Source organism: Rhinolophus sinicus, linkage group LG03, assembly GCF_036562045.2.
Source record: "Rhinolophus sinicus isolate RSC01 linkage group LG03, ASM3656204v1, whole genome shotgun sequence".
Classification (NCBI taxonomy): domain Eukaryota; kingdom Metazoa; phylum Chordata; class Mammalia; order Chiroptera; family Rhinolophidae; genus Rhinolophus; species Rhinolophus sinicus.
Window position 1 is genome coordinate 57,227,793 of NC_133753.1, and position 23,296 is coordinate 57,251,088.

The following is a 23,296-nucleotide window of genomic DNA, read 5'->3' on the forward strand; positions in this document are numbered from 1 at the left end:
TACTGATTACGTATGAAATATTACTTTGTTTTGGATATATTCAATTAAATAAAATACATTATTAAAATTAATTTCAATTGCTCCTTTTTACTTTTTTTAACGTGGCTACTACCAAATTTCGTGTGTGGCTTGTGGTATATTTATATTGGACAGTGCTGGCCTAGACAACCTTGGCCCAAACCTTGGAATCACTCTTGATTCCTCCCTTTTCCTCACTCATGTTTGATTCATTACCAACAAAATGTATCTTCAACCCATCCACTCTGTCTCCTGCTACTCTCCAGGTTACTCTATTCCTTAAAACTCTTCAATGGCTTCTAGTGCACTTAAACTTACCAACGATGCAGAACTTCGTCTTCGACCATCCCTTTCTTTGCTTTCTAGACTTCAGCCACAGTAGCCTCCTTGCTAAACACAACAAACTCTTTCTCACTTTAGGATTTTTCTCTGCTATTCCCTTTGGTCTCAAATACTACTCTGAACTTATTAGCATTCAGGTCTTAGTTCAGAGAATACCTTTTCAGCGAGGCTATCCCTGACGAACAACCCAAATTTTGCCTGCTCTCTCCCCCTTTTTATAAATATAAAAATCCAAATACTCTTTTTAAATTTTCTTCATGGAACATATTATGGGATATTCTTTCCTCTGTTTTTGTAAAACTTGTTCATTAGAGTCTGTTTCCTCCACTAGAAATAGGAGCAGGAACCTTTGTTGGTCTCGTTGCTGCTTAATCTATTCCAGTGTACAACAGTGCCAGTTACAGATGGGTGCTTTTGAAACAATGTAAATGAATATCTACTTACATACTGACATATCTGGTTGGTTGGTTCACAATCACTTCAAATTCTACATGGTCAAAACAGAACCTTCTTTCTTCCCTAACATGTATTTTTCTTCCCTTGTTTCTAATCTTGGTGAAGATGTTGCCATCCTCCCAGCTGCTCCCCCAACAAATTTGGGAGTCAAGTGTTCCTTGCTATCTCCCTCAGTCATTCCCTTATCCAACTAAATCCTCAAGCTCTCAATGACCACTGGTTGTATTCTTCACTCCTATTTGCCACTATCTCAGACCAAGTCGTTAGTGTCTCACAGGTTATTGTTTTCTCCAAATTGTTTTCCATGGCTCTGACTTCTGCATAACTGTCGTTTGTCTAAATCCAATCTTATGATGCTTGTATTTAAAATGTTTCAACTACTTTCTCTTAGTCAAAAACTAATTCCGGCACATGGCATTTCAGGCCGTCACGACTGACCTCTTTAGGAACATCTCCTTCACCCAACAGTCTCTTCACAGCTTGCCTCTTAACCTTTGCACGTATTGCTTCCTGTCTGGTAGGTCCTTCCCCAATCCCCTTATTAAAGGTAACTGCTTTTCCAGTACCATTCCATTCCTCCCTTCCAAGGTAAGAGATTCCTGCTGTGCAAGATTTCACAGTATTCAGCAGTTTATCCTCATTATACTACTGGGCTGCCTATATATTTGTTTGCATTCTACAGCATTAGATCAACGAGGGCAAAGATTCTAGAGAAATAATTAGCTGAATAAATTCAAACAAACTCAATGTTAAAGAAAAGCATGCCATCAAAAATTTGACAGATTCTCATCAACTGAAGCAATGAAATATTAGATCAAAGAAAACAGAATATGGCTCCTATGCCATTTACTTTGCTTCTATTTTAGGCACAATGCTTCACTTCAAGAAGGTACCAAGACTTTACAAATCTTTATTACATCAATATTACAAAATGGTAAGCAGAAAGATTACTTATCTGAGGCCACAAAAATCAGTGGGCAATATGGATTTCACTAAACTTGTCAGCTCTCCTGGATTTGTCTCAGATATTCTCAGTTCCTAAATATAGGATGCCAAAGGTTGCAGTTAGCAGGCAGGAAAAGCCAGGTGGGAAAGTCATTCCCAGGCTCCTCTATTAAAAACATACCAGTGTGTTAGGTTTCTTAGCAAATCAGCCCATGTAAGTTAACGCTTTCAATTGCAAATCACTATCTCCAAAAAAACTTTTGCATCTTTCTTATTAAAATACAACAAAAATCTTGACATTCCAGCCACGAAAAAGCACATCTCTACCTGTGCGGTGACAACAATCCCAGGGAATTCAGTGATCAGCTAGCTATTAGCATCTATTAAGTATGACACAGCATCAGAATGTTAAAAAAAAAAAAAAAAGCTACAGAAATATGTACGTCTTCGTCATAAACCTGACAGTCGTTCGTTCCTCCCCTTGTACCTCAACAGCGACTCCTGTTCCACTCTGCCTAGTTGAATCTGGGGTTACTTTTAAGTTAAATTCTGGCTGCCCTTAAATCTCCCAGGACTCTCCAAGGCGGCTCAGCGTAATCTTGAAGGAGTCCGAATTCCCCCATGTCTTGCAGTCATGCCGGAGAGATACGAAGACTAGCACACGCACTTTAGTTTCCCAACTCTTAACCCCCTGAAGAAGAGGCGGGAAAGCTCGGCCGCCGGCCGGGGTGCTGCGCGGCGCACATGGCCGGCCGCAGCTCCCACCCCGTGCCGCGCAGGCGCCGGGCGAGCCGGGACTTGCGGTTGCCGAGAGCGGATCAGTCCGCCGCTTTCTTTGTGTGGCTGAGCTCTAGAAATGGCCTATTTCCCTCCGCTCCGTTAAAAAGAAAAATCAGACCCTCTCGCCCCCTTCTTTTCTCCGGAATGGAGTCAGGGTGTGGGTGGGCGAGGGAAGTGCTGACGAGGGCCGGGGCGGAACGGCTCAGATGCCGGATTGCCGAGGGCCGGGTTCGGAAGGGATGCTGGGAGCTTTGACTCACTCGCACACCATGTGTCCCTCCGCGCGCAGCACGGGGGACTTTTCGGTGGGGATTTTGGGCGCCGACCAGACGCGGCATTTTCGGAAAATAGCGCCCTGTGCAGCTGAAGCGCTTTGTGTGTAGCGGGGCCGCGTCAGCCCGGCCGGGTACGAAGCTCCTCGGGTCCCCGCACCACCTCCTGCTGCTCCCCCGTCGCCGCTCCCGAAGCTTTTCCAGGTCAGTGCGGGTCTGTGTAGGGCCCTGTTACCACCGGATGTGGAAGTTGATCTCTTCGCTGGTAAAAAATAATTCCACTTCCCCCGGAACCCAGATCATCCCCGCGATTTCCTGTTTATTGCATTAAGGCGCCGGGTTTCCGGGGCTCCTGGCCCCGCTTATTCCGCGGGGGTCGGCGGGGTCGGCCTGGGCGCCCGCTCCGCCCGCGCCGCCGCCGCGCATTGTCCGCTGGCACCCAGCTTCTGGGAGGGGCGGGCAGACATGGTGGCGGCCGCCGCCCCCTCCTCGGCCCGGGCGAGCCGCGGCCTCCCCGCCGCTCCTTGCCGGTCCGGTCCGGAGCGGCGGCCTCGGGGCGAGGAAGGGGTCGGGCCCTGGCGGCGGGGACTTTGCGGGCGGCGGGAGACGAGCGGTGAACGTACGAGCGAGGGCGGGAGGGAGCCAGGCAGGCACGGCCGGGCCTCGGCGCCCACTGCCCCGGGACCCGTGGATCTCTTTGTCTGGGCGGCCTTACGGCGCCACCAGGCTCGCTGAAGTGGTGAAGGGGCGGCGAGGAAGGCCGGCCCCGGGCGCGCTGTGCTGGGGGGCCCCGGGGACGGGAGGCGCTCGGGCGGTGGCGGAAGCAGCGGGTCGGGACAGGGTTAAGCGGAGAGCCCGTCCGGTCCCGCACGGGGCTGCCACGGCGACTGCCTCGGCGAGGGGACTTGAGTTTGAAGGGGACGAAGCCTGCCACTCTGGATGCTGGGGACTTCTGCTTTTGGGACTTGACCGCCGGGATCTGCGTGTGCAAAGCTTTGGGAAACAAGTTGAGCCTTTTGCCAGGTCATTTCTGCCTGGGCACAGTTAATGCGTGTGTCTTTAGTGTGTTTCGTTGAAGTTCTGTCGTGTTGAATCAGCGTGCCTACCCTCCAGGGTGCATCGTGAAAACTGAAACCGAAGGAATGATAGGCCCGCTTTGTGTGTGTTTTCCCACTTTAAGCTTGTTTGCAATACACATACTCTTGCTTTAAACCTGATTGGACTGTGGCAAGCAGACATCTGTTCGATGGAGGGCCAGAGAGCACAGTGCTTCTGAAGGGGGCTTGGTAATGTGGAAATATTTTAAGTGCTCTCCGGACACTGATTTGCTGTCTCGATTCAGGCAAGTTACTTTCCGAAGTACAGTTTTTATCTGGAAAATGGTTTGATGTAGTCAGTAAAGGATCCTTGTAAGTTGCCATCTCAGAATTAGAGATGCAGAAGTTGGTGGTCAAAAATTATTTTTGCAAATACAGTTTATGTAACGTAGAGACCCACCCAATTTGGTTTATATTTCTCACTGACGTAACCATCAACCTTGACACTTCCACTTTCAGGCTCAGACTTTGAATTTAAGGAAACCAGATAGGCTTTATTATTATTTTCCTCTTAAGTATTTTTCCAAAAATAACAAAAAAATAAATTCATTAGATGTTAACATAAGTGACATATTAGACAAGAGTGACATTGTTTTGAATTTCTACAAGTCTTTTTTTAAAGTCTGGTTGAATAGAAGACAGATTCTTAAATCTACTGCATTCAATCTATTGTAGTGTTACCATGTAACCTCTGGAAAACTCCACGGTATACTCATGTCTTTTTTTAAAGCTGAGAAATGTGTTATTTCTATCCTTTTTTTCACCGTACAAGTCAAGTCAGGATATTATTGCCAGACATTTAAAAAATGTAGATAAGTAGGTTGATTTCTATTTTTCTTAGGCTCTAACTCTTCAATTTGGGATGTAGATGCATAAACAACATTACGCATAAAGACTGCATAATCCGCATACGATCCTGGAGACTCAGGAACAGTTTGAAAATATTTTAAGTGTTTAAATGTAACTTTTAATTCCACAACTTATTTTTAATGTACACAAGTAAAACGTGAATTACCTATTTGATGTGCTTGTGAAAACGTGTGTGTAAATATAGTTTTTGAAGATAGGACACTCACTTTTCAAAGCACTGTAGGAGCTCCAGATTTAAAAGGAATCCTGTAGCATAACCTTTGATGAAACAATACTTTTGTAATGCATATATTTACCCTGAGAGTTAACGCTGTTACTTAGAGTTCAGTTCTCTCTTTGAATCTATTTGGGTTTTCTAGATTGGGGACAATTTCTGTGTGAATGTGAGAAAATTTAAAGCCATACATATTTTGATTTAATAGTGTTGAAATGAAGCTAAATTCATTTCCAGTTGTTTCTGTGAACTCTAGCCTGATTCTGTCAGTCTGTAGTTCTCTACTGTTCATCAACAGGAAGCATCTGGTCATTCTTGATGTAATTGTTAGAAAATACCAGGTATATTTTTGATGTTTGCTATTCAAATGAAAATAAATTTCAGATTGGATCTTCGTTTGCCCCCACCCCGCTCATCTCTAAGAAGTATTTATAATGGGCCTCATCTCCCATTGAATGGACATTTTTTTTGGCCCTTGAATACCTCATGAGTTGGAAATAGTAACAGGTAAAGAAAGCGAAGAGGTCATAAGGAATTCAGAAGTCATGAAATCTTGAATCATGAGTTCATTTTGAGGGTGCGTTTTTGAGGGTGCAGTGTCCCTTTGCAAATAGCCTAAGCATGGGTGAACTCACTGATGGGTTCCATTGCTTTTCTCTCTCTTTACAAACATTAAAAAACAAGTCGAAACAAAACCGTAGAGTTCAGGGCAACTTAGTTTCCTAATGAGTATCGTTTCTGTGGCCCCATAGCTTTCCAAGTAGTAATCATGTGTTTCTGTAGCACTAATGTGTCTACACCTGTAATTAGTGTTATACTTAAATTTTCTGAAGATGTTCCATCATGTTCTCTAGAAGATAAATCTATTAAATCTGTTAGTACCAGGGCCTGTGTTTCCTCACAGTTTTGACAACACTACTCTGTACAGAGAAGATGCTTTGGTGGGCTAATACACCTTTATTTGGACTACGTATGTCCATGACAGAAGTGTACTTTCTCCACTGAAAGTAAATCCATATGCAGGGCCATTGATACATTTAGAAATAGAAATCTACAACTCTTAGCCCTAGTACTGTTACCTTTTAATGTGAATAATTGTAAAGGCTGGCAGTTAGGGCCCAAGATGCTAATGCACAAATAGTGAATGTGGAAAAGACTTGATTAGTTTAAACATTGTACATTTAATACGAATCAACATTGTAGCATACTTTTTTAAAAAAAGTAAATGCCATTCTGAAGTTGGTAGAACAGCATCCGTGTATAGAAAGAGCATGCTGTTGGCCCCTTTGTACTGGTTGAATTATACCTGGGGCATTGTCAGCTTTTGAGGTAGCATATTATAAGTGGGACCTTGTATTAGTTCTCTGACTTTATATCAGAATCACCTGGAGAGCTAATTGAAAAAACCCACACAGGCCCAAGGCTAAGCTGGATAGGACCGAGGCCACTTCTTCTGAAGTGCTTCAGGTGGTGGACACTCAAGCTTAAAACCACTGAACGATAGAGCATATCAAGAGGACCTTGATCATGGGGGAAATGGAAAGAAGGAAAGGTTGAAAAAAATGTGATGTTTGGCACAAAAAAGAGAAGCTCATCTAATAAATGGTAGTCGTCTTTGACTATTTAGATGCCTGTCACCAAAAGATCAGGTTTGATCTGACCAGAAAGGACTAGGATCAATGGAGTAGAAGTTAGAAGGAGGCAGATTTAAGCATTCTTCCAAAAAAACTTCAAAACAGTGAAAATATAATGGGTTGTTTTGGGTGGCAGGCTGTCCTTTCTCACTGACAGTGTTAAAGTTAGGGTAGAGGAATTGATGTGCAGAGTGAAGATTTGGGCCTGGTGTCCTTAAATTTCCTACTGACTGAGATTTTATGAAATATGGTTAGGTTTGCAGGTACAAAAGTGGAAGAGCATAAGCTAATTGGAAGAAACTAGCTGGTTAGCTTAACAGAGTCATGCTTTTTATTTTCTTGCATAAAGAAATGAGGATTATGTGAGAGAACTATTTGATGAGGTCTTTAAACCCAGCTGTAATTTGACAGACTAAAAAGCCTTCTGATGTGGAAATTTCCATTTAAGGGAATTTACCTTGACATAATAAAGATATTACTAAATTGGCAGCAGTGAGCATAGCAGTTGCAGCATTGTTGATAATACAAGCTGTGTATTAACACGTGATCCCCCCCCACATTAATCTTTTGAAGAAGTAGGTAATATCCCCATTTTTCAGAAGAGAAGACTGAGCAATAGAGAAATGAGGTAGCTTTCCCAAGTTAAGAATTACACATAAATGAGAATTTGTAAGTGCATGAAGTGTTTTGTATTTTTTTAAGTTTTATTCCTTACCATTCTAAAAGTAATACATTAATTGAATAGCGAAAAATATCACTGACTCCTACCACCCTACCATAATCATTTCTCTGTTGTTTTCTTCAACTTACGTGTAGTGGTATTATTTTTCAGTTACAGTTGACATTCAGTATTATTTTAGTTTCAGGTGTACAGTATAGTGGTTAGACATTTGTAGCCTTTATGAAGTGATCCCTGATTAGTACCCACCTGGCGCTATACATAGTTACTACAATATTATTGACTAATTTTCCTATACTGTATTTTACATCCCCGTGACTCTTGTAGCTACCAATTTGTACTTCTTTATCCCTTCACCTTTTTCACCCAGCCCGCAACACCTCTCCCATCTGGCAACCGTCAGTTTGTTTTCTGTATGAGTCTGTTTCTGGGTTTTTTTGTTTGTTTATTTTGTTCTTTAGATTCTACATATAAGTGAGATCATATGGTATTTGTCTGATTTACTTCACTTAGCATAAGTCTATCCATGTTGTCCCATTATGTATAATATTTTAAATGTATTCATCCTAGTTTAGTCATTTTCTACCTATGTCACTTTAGGCAGCTTACTGAATCACTCTGTGCCTCAGTTTCCTTCTTTGTAAAATAGGGATAATTATACCTCCCTTGTGGTAGTTGGGAAGATTAAATGAATTACTACATATAAAGTGGTCAGAACAACGTCTGACACATATGTACCATGTTTCGCCGAAAATAAGACCTAGTTGGACCATCAGCTCTAATGTGTCTTTTGGAGCAAAAATTAATATAAGACTCGGTCTTATAATGAAATAAGACTGGGTCTTAGATAACACAATGTAATATAATATAATACCAGGTCTTATATTAAGACGCATTAGAGCTGATGGTCCGGCTAGGTCTTATTTTCGGGGAAACAGGATACTAGTTAATAACTCAATAAATGTTAGCAATTATTATTATAGGGTCATAGCCCACTAAAACCCTTCAGGTCTAATAGGTTTTGGAATTAAGAATTTTTTTGAATATAGGCAAGTTAATGTTATGTAACCTTTGAACAGAGTGCAGAACTATATCTTTCAAACATTTTACTATTTCTGCAGTGAAACATGAACATTTACACTAAATGGGGGTAAGTAAAGACTATAAGTAGCTTCATGTTAGTTCAGGTAAGGTTTTTACTGCCAAATACGTTATTTTAGGTTTCAGAGCTTTTTCGGATTTTGGAATTTCAGTTAAGGAACCTGTAGAACATTTACTCAATGTTGAGTCCTATTTTACTTTGATATTAAAACATACCTTTTCAGTTTATATAACTGTAATCCATGATAATTCTGTCTCATTACATTTGAGGGATAAAACATTTCTACTATGGAGGTTAACTACAGCAGTGATTCTTTTAAGGAGGTGAGTGGAGACCACCACAGTACCTCTCTTTCATATACCTCCTCTTCTGTAGCTGTGGAAACTGAGGTGGATATTTATCCTAGGTCATAATACAGAACGGAACATGGAAATTAGCACTTCCTCTCATGATAAATTATTGGATGTACAGCCTCTCTGACTCTTGGACAGTGTCTACAGCGATTATCATATATCCAAACAGGAAAACGTTTAATTGTAATTTTTTTTATTAAAGTATAGTTGACATACAATATTATGAGTTTTAGGTGCACAACATAGTTACTCAGCGTTTATATACCTTACAAAGTGATCAGGTAAATCTAGTAATCATTTTTTACTGTACAAAGTTATGCCACTACTGATCATATTCCCTATACTGTACATTACATCCCCGTGACTTATTTATTTTATAAACTAAACTTGTACCTCTTAGTCCCCTTCACTTTTTTCACCCCTCTCCCCAACCTTCTCCTCTATGGCAATCATAAGTTTGTTTTGTATATATGAGTTTTTGTTCATTTGTTTTTTTTTAGATTACACATATAAATGATATCATATGGTATTTGTCTTTTTCTTATTCCACTTAGCATAATATTTCTAGGTTCAACCAAATGGCAAGATTTCATTCCTTTCTGTGGCTGAGTAATATTCTGTTGTGTATACATACCACATCTTTATCCCTTCATCCATCGATGGACATTTAGGTTGCTTTCATATCTTGGTTATTGTGAATAATGCTGCAGTGAACGTAGGGATGCGTGTATCTTTTCAAACTTAAAGAGTGTTTTAGTCAGTTTGAGCTGCTATTAGAAAATATCAGAAACTGGGTGGCTTGTAAACAACAGAAATTATTTCTCACAGTTCTGGAGGTTGGGAGGTCCAAGATCAAGGCACCACTATGGTTGGGTTCTGGTGAGAACTCTTCCGAGTTGCAGACTTCTCTTTTGTATTATATATAGTGGAAAGAGCAAGGGAGTTGTCCTCTGGTTTCTCTTTATAGGCTCATAATCTCATTCATGATCTGCCTTCATGACCTAATCACCTCCCAAAGGCCCCGCCTTCTAATACCATCACTTTGGGCTTTAAGAATTCAACATGCAGATTTGAGTGGTGGCCGGGGGATACATAAACATTCAGACCACAGTAAACGGTAGGTGTATAAGTGAATGATCTAAAAAATTTCCCTTGCATCCTAATTGGCTTGTGTAAACTCGTTGGTCTTTGCCCGTGTGATTACTCCATCTACGTTCCTTTCTAGTCTGTTCATAGGGACCTTCAAATTCCCTCCCTTAGCTCATTCCTGTATGCACTAGATATAACCTGAACTTGACATGAGCCACGTCTTGCATATTTTACAACGCTGCTGTTGTCAAATCTTTCTACCATCTATTTTCTGTTTTTCCTCACTGGTTGTACTGTATTTGTGGATGAAGGTGGGTAATTATGAAGTTTTTTTTGGCCATTGTAAATTTATGCTTAACATTCCAATGGGCCCTTGCTACTTCTTGGCAATTATTTTAAGAATGTCATATTTTTTCTGTTGTCTCATATATCTTATTCCTCTCTCTCAAAAGACTCCATTGACTTCTCCTTAATTGAAAAAGAAAACAGATTACAAGCTTGCACATTTTTTTCATTGTCACCATGACAAATCTCTTATTTTGTAAACTGAATGGAAATGGAATCTCTTGCTTTTCTAGGACTCTTGCTGCCATGCTTTTCCTCTGTCTGACTACCTTGATCATTATTTGCAATGGTTATTCCTCCCTGCCTTCATGTGTTTACAGACTTCTATATCTGGGGAAGGGAAAAAAAACTTTGATTAAGCGTTGCTACTGTTCTTTCCAGTTATCTCCCTTGTTTCTCTTTCAATTTGTTTAAAGATCTTGGTTAAAATTGCTGCCCTCAGTTCTTTTACTACTTCTTCCCTAACTTGCTGCAATTTTGTAATGTCATATTCAGACTGTTGCTTCAAGAGACATCCTTGCCCATGGTTTTGGCTTCATCTTGATTTTATTCATCCAGTATGTATGTATTACTACAGTCGTGTGCCACTTAATGGAGGAGATCCATTCGTTAGGTGATTTCACCATTGTGTGAACATCACAGAGTGCACTTATACAGGCCTAGATGGTACAGCTTACTACACACCTAGGCTACATGGTTTAGCCTGTTACTCCTAGGCTACAAGCCTGTACATGCTACTGAACAAAACAACTCGAGATTAAATCAAGCGCAAGAGAAAATGATGCAATCAAGAGATGCGGTAAACCCGAGATGAGGCTGCTGCTGGTGTAACATGGCATACTGCTTCACAGCAAACTTTTTATATAAGTAGAAGGAGTACATTCTAAAATAACGATAAAAATATACTATAGTAAATACATAAGCCAGTAACAGTGAGTTATCATTACCAAGTATTATGCACTGTACGTAACTGTATGTGCTGTACTTTTATACGACTGGCAGCGCAGTGCATTTGTTTACACCAGCATCACCACAAACACGTGAGTAATGCGTTGTGCTGTGATGTGAGGGCTGCTATTCTGGCACCAGGTGATAGGGTGTTTTCAGCTCTACTATAGTCATGGGACCACCTGTAGATGAAGTCTGTCGTTGACCTTTGAAATGTCATTATGCAGTGCATGAATGTATTGATTTCCTCTTAGGCTTCTTAACATTCTTTCTTTCCTTGCCCTTCATGTTAGTATGCCATTCTGGTTTTCCCGTTCTGACTTCTCTGTTTGCTCTGTTGGTACTTTATCCTCTAACCACTATCATTATTCCCCTCAGTAACTAATCCTCTGCTCCTGTTTTTGTCTTCTGCCAAATGGATGTTTTATATGGTAATGACTCCTAAATGTGTAGTCTCCAGATTTGTATCTCCAGTGGACACTGGAACTGTCACTTCCTCTCATTATAAAGTTATTGGATGTTCAGCTCCTCCGACTCTTGTGCTTCTTTGTGTCTACAGCAATTACCATGTATCCAAACAGAGGAGAATGTTTAATTGTAACTTTTTGTTGAAGTATAGTTGACATACAATATTATGAGTAACATAGTTACTCAACATTTGTATACCTTACGGAGTGATCAGGTAAATCTAGTAACCATTTTTTACTATACAAGGTTATAATGACACTACTGATCATATTCCCTATGTTGTACATTATATCCCCGTGACTTACTTATTTTATAACTGTAGATTTATACCTCTTATTCCCCTTCACTTTTTTACCCATCTCCCCAACCCTCTCCTCTATGGCAATCATAAGTTCTGTATATCAGCCTCCCATTGGGAGGCTCAAGGAGTTTCCATCACTTTTAGATTTATTATAATATTACCCAACTTCCAACCTGTCCATTTTTCTTTGTTTTATCATCATACTTAAATCTTAAAGTTGTCTGTGATACCTGTTTCTCCTTTATTTTTCATATCCATCAGTCAGCACAGTTCTTTAGATTACTCTTTACTGGATCTGTTTGTCCTGGGATTCTGCATTATCTATTATTTGCCCTTTTAAACTTTAATCTCCTTCCTCCAACTTCATCATGTATATGGCAGCCAGGATAATTTTCCCAAAACTTTTATTGAACCCATTGCTACTAAACCTAAACAGCCCGAGGAGAGAACATGCGGTGTTGACCTTTACACTCTGTATTGTGCCAAGCAAAGTGAATTAACTTGTGCTGAATAAATGTTTGAATGGATCACCCGTTGCTTAAAATGTTGAATGACTCCCAGTTGTCCGCAGGATAAAGTCCAAACTCTACTTTCTGGCTTTCAAACCTATTCATATTATATTCTGCTTCTTCAACTTTATTCTTTACTCCATAACATTATCAAGCTAGTATTTCCTCTGTAATATACCATGTTCAGGCACAACTCCATGTGTTCTTCCTTTTCCTTTTCCTTGCCTGTCAAAGCCTATTCAGAAATGTTTGCCCTGTGCCAGGCACTGTTCTAATCTGGTGTTACAGCAATGAACAAAACAGAAGAGAAAGTCTCTGTGTTCATGGAGCTGACATTCGGGGGAGGAGGAGGAGAGGCGCTGGAAACAAATGTCAGGTGGTAATGAATGCAATGGAAAAGAATCAAACTGGATTGGGATAGAATGGTGGGAGATGGTTACTATTTTAGGCGCTGAGGGAAAGCTTCTCTGGTTGTCCTGGAATGAAGAAGCAAACCATACAGTTACCTAAGTGAAGAGCTTTCTAGGCAGAGGAAACGTGACCCTAAGCTGGGAACATGTTTGGCTTGTTCGAATCATTAGTTACTAAGACTTGTGTGACTAGAGCAGAAAAATAAGGGGGAGTGATAGATGAGATTAAATACCGTGTTTCCCCGAAAATAAGACCTAACCGGAAAATAAGCTCTAGCATGGTATTTTAGGATGACACCCCGTGAACATAAGCCCTAATGCATCTTTTGGAGCAAAAATTAATATAAGACCCGGTCTTATTTTGGGGGAAACACGGTAGGTAATGCACAGTTCACATGGTTAAGTCTTTCACTGAAGAAGCCTTCCTTGACTACATCATTTTGTTTGCGAATTGAAAGCTTTTCTGAACCCATATAACAACTACGGAAGTAGCTTTCAAATTATTTTTTTATTGGAATCCACAGTAAGAAATTATTTTACATCATTAGCGTATATACAGTGTTCTATGTGTGTGTACATGAGTGGAACTGGAATAAATTCATGCAACATGAATTATCTTTACCCCATTTGATATGTGCTGATATATTGTTTTAATGTCTTTAACCCACTAAAATGATTTCACAGTCTGTCAATGGGTCATGACCCACAGTTTGAAAAACACTGATCTATGGTGTATACCTACTTAAAAACTTAAACCACAGTCTTTTTTTTTTTTTTTAACCATATATTCTTTCAGGTTGTAAAGTATTTTCAGTTAAAGATCATGACTTCAATTTTTGTTTGTGTAATTTTTTAGTGTTTACTGTAGTGTTGAATAGAGTGGGTTTGTTTAATTAAGCACATAGCTATTGTGTGAGATGCTTGAAACTGTTAGATATTAAAAGACACATAAGACTAAGATAAACCCTGCCTGACTTCCTAAGGCTCATGGGAGAGGACAGCTTATAAACAAATCATTCATGTGGTGGAATCTATGTATTAATAGAAATAGGTTCAGGGCACAGAGTAAATAAATGATTATTTCTTTTTGCTGAGAAGGTCAAGGGGAGCTTGTTGGAGGAGATAACATCTGAACTGGGTTTTGGAGGAAGAATATGAATACTTGGTCAGGTAGTAAATTGGGATAGGAAAAGACTTCTCAGGCAGAATAACAAAGGAGTGGTATTATGAGATAGAGTAGTCTGTTGGAGTATAAATCCAAGGGGGAAGTGGTGAGTTGATGAGGCTGTAATGGGCCAGATCCTTAAAGGTCTGAAATGCATTGGAGTCGTCATTTTTTTCAATGATTTTGCAGTTAGGTGAAAATTATGTATAGTCAAAATTACTTGTAGGAAGTTGCCGCATAGGAAATAGATATCGTCTCTCAGTAAGTCCAATATAACCAGTTTTTCCTCTAGTGATGAAATACAGTACTGTTTTCTCAATTGTGCCCTATAGGAAGTTGGCCTACACTTATGGGCAATGTTGTACCCAAAAAAGAGTCTTTTTAAGCATTAAACTTTCACCCATTGCAATGTGAAGTTCATTCTATAAGAAGCATTTGAGAACTGAGACCTAGTACTGATGAGATGGGAGAGTCACAATTCAGTCTAATTCTGGGACTTATGTTTATGAAGTAGAATGGTAGGTGGCCAACTACTTAAATTATTTTTCACTTCAAGTTAAATATGCATGTGGTTAAATCCAATTGTATTGTATAGGTGATTGGAACACATGATTATATCTATATTTTAGAAAGATATTTTGATAAATGTGACCACAGGTTAAGACTTTATGACAATGTTCAAAATATATAAATTTAAAACACTGGGAGGAGTATTTGCAACATATGTATATAATAAATTAGAAATATACATAATACACTCTTAGAAAAGAAACAATGACACAGACAAATAATAAAGAACATGAACAGGCAGTTTCAGAACAGGAAACATAAGTGGCCAATAAACATTTGACAAGATATCCAATCTCATTAGTAATTTGATAGATACATATTAAACAATTTTTTTTTACCCATTATATAGTCAAAACTTCAGAAAGTTTGGTAATACTAAGATTGGCTATATTGTAAGGAAATAAGTATTAGAAACTGTTGTTGGGAGTGTAAGTTATATAGCCAGTTTGACGGTATACATTGATGAGGGTGGTTTGGTAGTATCTATTAATTTAAAATGCTATTCCCAACAAATCTATCCATTTTCTACACTAGAGGAACAGTTCTGTATGTACATAAAGAGGCATGTACAAGTATGTTCATTGCAACATTGTTTATAATGGTAAAAAAAAACACTGGAAAAATAAGCAATATTAGTCACAAGTAAGAAAATGACCAAGTAAATTGGTATATGCATACTATGGAATAACGTAATAATTTTTAAAAATGAAAAAATTGCATATACTATTGCATGATAAATTTTAGAGTAGTAGGTACAGTATAATAGCATTTATATAAATAAGGAGAAAACCCAGACCAATACTATATTTTGGAGGGGGGATGTCCATATATATATATATATGTATATATGTATGTGTGTGTGTGTATATGTATGTATATACCGTGTCTCCCCGAAAATTAGACCTAGCTGGACCATCAGCTCTAATGCGTCTTTTGAAGCGAAGATTAATATATTAAATATAATATTAAATATAAGACCCAGTCTTATGTTAAAGTAAGACTGGGTCTTATATTAATTTTTGCACCAAAAGACGCATTAGAACTGATTGTCTGGCTAGGTCTTATTTTCGGGGAAACACGGTATATGCAAATGCAAAGAACATGGTCTGGTAAGATAAATACCTGTACTAAGTGGATAATAGTGGTTAACTCATGGGTGGTGGATAGAGAATTGGGTTTTGGGAGTAGAGATAAGGGGATGATCAGAGGGAACTTTAGTAATCTGTAACATTTCAGTAATCTTTAACATTTTAAAATTAGACTATTATAGTGTATATTTAAAAAATAATTAAATAATGATTGGTTTGACAAGAGGATTGTTAATATTTGGGGAAGGTGGGAAACCACTTAAGGGATACTTCATTAATATAGGCATGAGAATGCAGTAGCAAAGAAAATAGTGAGAAAAGGACTAATTTAAAAATGATGTGAGGATAGTTTGGCTGTATCTGTCAAAATTACAATTGTATTTACATTTCTCCCAATTATCCTATCTCAAGGAATTTATCTTAAAGTTATATGAAATGAAGTGATACATCTACAAAGTTATTAATTGCAGGGTTTATAATAGCAGTAATGTCCATCAGTAATAAACTAAGGCTTAGCCATACAGTAACATCCTAAGCAGCTGTACAAAAAATGAGTACGCTCTCTAGGAACTAATAGGAAAAGATCTTCAGGATGTGTTAAGTAAGAAAAGCAAGTGCAGAACAGTATGTAGTAATGCTGTCTTTTGGTAATTATCGGAATAATGGAAGGATACTCATGAAACTAGTAAAGGTGGTTACTTGTGGCTGGGAGGAGGGTGGAAATAGTGTAACGCTTCCTTGAGACTTTTCAATGTATACTTTTCTGTGTTTGGATTTTTGAGCTATACAAAAGGATTGCCTAGTGAAGAAAGAAATTAAGAGAAAAGGATGTGAAGTAGACCTTTATAGGATGGAGAGGAAGGAGTTGAAGATTACGCTTAGATTTCTTACTTGGGAGGTAGCATTGTCAGGGAGTACAGGAGGAAGATTAGGTTTTGCCATGTGCGTGGGAAGTTCTGGACATGCTAATTGATGAATTCTTGCTCCTGTTTAGTGTGTGTGTGTGTGTGTGTGTGTGTGTGTGTGTGTGTGATTTATGTGTTTTAGATATGGAACTTGAGCTTATCTTAAACATGAATATTAAATAGTCATCAATATATATTTTTTACCCTTACAGACATCTATATTCTAGGCTTTATGGAGAACAGCTTTGTAATGATGTCAAATTTTATAGCCAAAAGGGGACATTGGTATGCACACATAGAATGTAGACAGAGAAATAGAGACTGTACATCTGATGAATACACAGCTTATGTGGGAAGTAGGAACTTGATTTATCAGCATGGTTCCAATTTAATTACATGTTTTGGTACCTGTAATTCAATTCAAAGAAATAAAAATAGCTTTGAATAAGGAAGTGATCTTTAGGATACATGAGATTGTATTGCAATATTTAAAACAATATTAAAACTGTTTTAAGGAAGTTTATAGTAGAGCATAAAAGTATTTTTTATATAGTGCATTTGGGAGTAACCTCATGTATGTAAGACAAAGGTTTACCCTAATGGAGGAAAGGAATGGCAACACTAAGGGTGCTGCCTAAGACAAGCTTTTGCTCTATAATTTGGAGTTTAGAATTTGTTTGAATAAGTTATATTTCAGAATCTGACTTTTGAAGTCTTAATCTATCCACATGACTTTACCTGATTATATTTGGCTAGTGTCAAACATAAAAGAGCACAGTTAAAGCACATACATGTCAGGACTTGCAAGTGAATTTAGTTCTTTTCTAGGTTTATGTTAATCAGGATTTGGGTGTGGAATAGCAATAAAAAAGGGATGTTAAGTAATTCTTGCTTGAGATTTACAATTAACCATTTTATATTTGAAGAGAAGAGGTTTTACTGGCAATAGTTTTTTTTTTTAAATGATTTAAAAATGATAAATAATGGTATATAGAGAATCCTGTAACAATTTGAGATGATCTTGTTTAAGTGAGGGTGAAACTGTTAGGTCATCTCCAACCTGTGCATACTTCTTTATTTGCTGCCTTTCTCAGGACTGCCATCCTCTGGAGCTTTGGGAAACAAATTGAGAAATACTGGATTGGGCTGGGCTACAGTTTGGGCTTGGATGAATTCTCTCTCCTCTTATATATCTTTGATGTGTCCAGTTGAGTGAAAGGATGATAATAACATAGTGTATAGAAATTAACTTTAATTCAAGTAGTGTTTAATTAATGGTCTCAATCAGGGGTGATTTTGCCCCCAGGGGACATTCAGCAATATCTGGAGACTTTTTCTTTTATGTCATGAAATGTGGGAGAGGTGGGTGCCACTGGCATCAAATGGGTAGAGAGCAGGGATGCTGCTAAATATCCTACAGTGCATGGGACAATCTCCCACAACAAAGAACTGTCAGGCTCCAAATGTCAGTAGTGCTGAGGCAGAAACCCTTGGTTACTTGAATGCCAACTATATGTGTAGCACTGTTCTCAAGTACTTATGAGCACGAATGACACTAAAAGAAAATCTTGTTTCTATGCAGAATAAATTTATAACCTAGCTAAAGCATCTCAAAGTTGATAAGTCTGTGGCCAAACTCTTAACACCTGACCCACCCTATCCCACTTTGCTATCTTTATTTCAGTAAGTAATCCCCCTTTTTACTAAGTTGTTCAGGCCAAAAACCTAGATGTCATCGTTGACTCCTCTTTGTCTTGTGCACTGACATGTACTAATCAGGACGTCCTGTTAGCTCTATTTCAAAATACATCTTGCATCTAATAATGATGGGCTAGTTTATGTAGAGTAGTTCTCTTTTTGAAAACAACTGAAAATAATGGATATGATATGTAAAATACTATCTTAAGAGCTTTGAAGAACTGGAAAGATGAGAATTTGGTAAGTCAAATTCTAGAAGAAAGCCAAGAGAGGTTAGCAGAATACCTGGAGAATTGCCTTGAATATGTTTGCTGATATCAAGAAATTCAGGTTTCTGATCATCAGCCTTTTGGGGTAAGGCAGACAGAAATCAAGGCTCCGAGCCTACCCAACATGTGGACATGTAAAGTTTTATAAAAGATCCTTCTCTACTAGGCTTGGACTTCACCTGAGGGGTAAAGATGTACCAGAACTAACTACTGCCCCCTTCTCATCGCCTACTTCTCAGCTAAATATCAAGGGACTTCAGGGCACGTTGTCTTGGCACTGGGCAGAGCAGGTAAAAAGAGAAAGGAAACAAAGTCTCTTTAAAGTTGTGGCCATAGCATAGCAAAGTGAGGGAAACTTAAGCCTGGTGGTGTCCCTCAGGTGCTTGGCAGAAGCAAATGCAAGTGTTCCTTCATCTTAGGCATCCTTAGAAGTAGTTCTTTAAGGACACGAACGAGCATGTAATCAAAGATAACCAGGCATACAAAGACACAAGGAAACACAGGTAAGAACCAGCAGAAACAACAGCAGAAAAAGATTTTCATAGGCATCATATATTAGAATTAGAAGATACATGCTAAAACAACCATGTTTACTGTGTTTACAAAAATAAATGACAAACTTGAAGACAGGAAACAGGAAACTAAAAAAAGGGGGCATTGTAGATTTGGAAAAAAAATACAACTGCTAGAAATGAAAAATACAATAACTGAATTAAAAACTTAACAATGTAGTTTGCATGCAGATTGGATACATCAGAAAAATTATTGATCTGGAATATAGTTCAGACAAAATTATCCAGGATGTAGCTTAGAGGCAAAAAGATGGAAACAATAGAAGGCAAGGTAAGAGAGAGGGAGCGTGAAGTAAGAAGGTCTTAATTGGAATTTCAGAAGAAGAGGAGAGAGGAAAGTGGGACATTTAAAGAGATGATGGCTGACGTTTTCCAGAACCAATGAACGATAACAAACTAGGATTCAGTTTGTTTATGTCCTACGTATATAAAAAATAAATCTACACCTAGACACATTGCAATGAAATTACAGAGATCCAATGATAAAGAGAAAAGATTCTTATGAAGCTGGAGAAAAAAGAAGATAACATCAAAGGAACAAGAAGATTAACAGATGACTTCTCAACAGCAATAGTGGAAGTCAGAAGACAATGAAATGATACCTGCAATATGAAATGAAAAAACCTTGCCAACCTAGAATTTTACACCTAGTGAAAATATCTTTAAAGAATGATGATGAAATAAAGATACTTTATACAAAAACAGATTGTTACCAGCATCTCACCCATTAAAGATAATTCAAACCACACTGGTCAATAGAAGTTTCTGTGAAGATGGAAATATTCTTTATCTGTACTGTCCAATATTGTAGTCATAAGCTTCATGGGCTATTGAGAACTTGAAATGTGTCTAATATGATTGAGGAACTGAATTTTTAATTAGTTTAAATGTAAATAGCCACAGGCACCACATTAGTGCAATTGTAAAGGATACACTTTGTGCAGAATGAAATTAATCCCACAATGGAGAACTAAAGTGTATGAAGAGCTGAAAATTAAAGTGATATATTTGGAAAATGAAAAATGAATACCGACTGTATAAAACAATAAAAATATCTAATAGATTAAAAGACAAGCAATAAAGAAGGGGGATAAGTGGAGTTTTAGATTCTAAGGTCCTTATATTATCCAAAAGGAGGGTAAATTTTAAAAAACTTTTTGTATGGAAAGCTTTAAATATATAAAAGGAAAGAAAAGAGTATAATGAACCCCAAAGTATTCATTACCCAGCTTCAAAAATGGTCAACTCATGACTAGTTTCATGTATTTTCCCAAATTATTTTAAAAATTCCAAGTATCACATTATTTAATCCATAAATATATAGAGGGTGCCAAAAAACTGTATACACATTTTAAGAAAGGGGAAAAAAACTATTAAAATTGTAATATTTAATATATACTGATAATGTGTATACATTTTTTGGCACCTCTGGTATTTTTATCTGTAAAAATATATAAACTTAAGCTATATTATATCTGGAAAAATATCAATATACTTCCATAATATTGTTACATATTTAGGCAGTGTTCACATTTCCTCAGTTATCTCCAAAATGATTCTTTTAAGACTTAATTTTTTTTAGGGCAGCTTTAGGTTCATAGCAAAATTGAGGAGAAAGTACAGAGATTTCCCATATGCCATCTGCCCCCATACGTGCATAACCTCCCCCTTTATCAGTATCCCCTACTGTGGTACATGTGACTTTTGAATTGGGAAAATATTTTACACATTGAAAAATTACAATTAAATCAAGAACAATCCCTAAAATTGAGAACAATCTTGAACAAATGAACCTATGTGTATATCAAAGTTATTTAAATGCATGGAGAAAAACACTATATCAAGTGTCTTTTGAGCTCAACACTAAACGGCATATATGCTAAGGACAAAAAGAACTAAAAAAAATCTTAAACTTTTAATTGCTAGTTGTAATATTGATGTTTTTATTTTTACATCATTTGGTATATATATTGTAGGGTAAAGCCAATGAGTTTTTATGTTTATATATTAGGAACTGATAGAGATACATGTATGAAATCAAAGAAACTTAAGCAAAAAACCTGATAGTGTTGAACTTGAATTATAAATGTCAATATGAATTTATGATTTAAAAATTTATTTCTTAATTCTGTTCAAATATATGTATGTTTCTTTCTTAGCTCTCTCCACTAAAAGGACCTAGAAACAAGTGTGTCACTTTGGTAGATATGAGTACTTCTATTATCTCAGTGTTGGGCTTTCAACACTTAGAATCCAGGGCTCCTTGAAAAAATTACAGATTCCAGGACTGAGTCGGGGAACATACATAGTGAACTGGGGACATCTTGAGCCAGAAGCAGGAAAGCTTTTAAAGATGCAAAAGCCGATATGAAGAGGCTCTGGTTAGCCAAAATTGGGACAGTTTGAACATCAAAGAATGAGTAATTTACTGACACAACATACAACAACAAAAAATAAAAACAAATGGAGATGGCTATTTATACCTATTCTTTACTCTGAAAATTGGTGATTAAACGTTTGAACTGCCTTTTTAGTAGAAACAATCATAGTTAATGAGGAATGCCAGATAATAAACATAGAAAGAATTATAGAATTATTAAGTCATAATTTGTTACAACCTGTTATAATTGGCTTGTGTCAGGATCATTAATGGATACTAAAACTATTAGGCAAAAGGTTCATTGGGAATTTGGTATTCATGTGGTGCCAAAGTAACACTCCACCGAGTACCAGTTGGTTTCAAAGTAAAACTATATAACTTTACAGTGGAAGTATTAGGCTATCACCAACCTGGTTATTAATCTTAGTATCCTTAAGAATGAACCAAAAAATGTGTGCTTTCTGATGTGATTCAATATCAAGTATATAGCATCAACTATGAAATATTTTTTGTCCAAAATTTAAAATCTGTATTTAGTCAAGCTTAGACTAACTTTCAGCTAATAAGAATATGGGAGGTGAAGAAATTAAGTACCACCTTGAAGAAGCAATCAGGAAAATCCAGATGTGAGATGCTAATGAACTGGTTATTTAATGTCATGAGAGAGAAAAAGAGGGGTGGAGTAGATGGAGGAAAGGGAAATTGTCCTAGAATAGAAATGATTTAGAGATATAGCAACCAAATGCCATGTGTCAGCTGTAAAGTACTTTTTTTTTTTAAAGGAGTAGGATGAAGCAAGATGGCCAACTTTTAATTTAGAATGTGGGTGGTCATATCGGAGTGTGTGTGTACACACACATACACACACACACACATACATACACTTTTCTATGTTTGAAAAGTTTTGTAATAAAAACTTGAAAATATTTTTCTTGATGGACACGGTATTTGTAGTTTCTTTTTTTTTCCTATTACAAATAATGTTTCTACAAATATTCTTATACATATTTCCTCTCCTTGTGTACATTTTTAGAATACACAAGGAAATAGGTTAGCTTACCAGCATCCCTGGAATCCCTGGGTCAAAGGGTAAGTGCATCTTCAACTCTACTAGATATTGATAAATTGTTCTTTTAAAATGGTTGTACTGATAAGAATTGTAGAACAGGGAATCATGAGATGTACGAGTATATCTTCCCTACTATATGATGAATTCTTCTAGGGTAGGTATTATGTAGAGACTCACTAATAGAAATGTTTGAATTGAAATTTTATTTTAGAGGATTTCCTGGCAGCAGGATGGAGAAACTAGAGTTACGTCAGCTAAGAGGCTATTGTGATGTTTGAGGTATAAGGCAGTGAGTATATAAGACTAGAGGTAGTGGGGAGGAGAGGATGAATGTAAGAAATCTTGGAGAGAGGATCAAAGTGTGTGCATTCTTACTGTTGGGCAGGATATTGATGGTTTCCTGTTGTGACTTCTAACATCCAGCAGTTTGTTGGCTTTACTTTGTAATAAGCAAGTAAGTTATACTTCTCTGATGAGTTCGAAACCATCTACTGGCCTGGTTCCAAGAGAGTTATAGCCTTACTTTTACCCTCTTTTTACTTTTTGCAAGCCTCAGTCTCTTGCTGGGATAAATACATACATGTGATAAAAGAGATGAATGGGATAAATGGACAGTGGATTACAAAGATGAGGAGAATTTTAAAATGTTCAACATTTTGCAATTTCTAAAGTTGGTGCCTTCAAGGATTTTCTACAACAGCTCTGTCCAATAGAAATATAATGCAAGACACATACTTAATTTAAAGCT

General features: G+C 37.7%; 1 protein-coding gene across 11 annotated transcripts in view; it reads left to right on the forward strand.

Moving 5' to 3' along the window:
• Positions 1 to 2,574: 2,574 nt before the first annotated feature.
• Positions 2,575 to 23,296, forward strand: part of GABPB1 (GA binding protein transcription factor subunit beta 1) — a 57,764-nt gene continuing 37,042 nt past the window's right edge. For 3 of the 11 annotated variants that reach the window (XM_074327750.1, XM_074327753.1, XM_074327754.1), the window contains exon 1: positions 3,055 to 3,078. In XM_074327750.1, the coding sequence (XP_074183851.1) occupies positions 3,055 to 3,078 (24 nt within the window). Of the gene's footprint in view, positions 3,018 to 3,052; positions 3,079 to 3,697; positions 3,837 to 4,015; positions 4,156 to 22,544; positions 22,569 to 23,296 lie in introns of those variants that run through there. The other 8 variants (XM_019730662.2, XM_074327755.1, XM_019730661.2 and 5 more) reach the window with 7 other exon arrangements.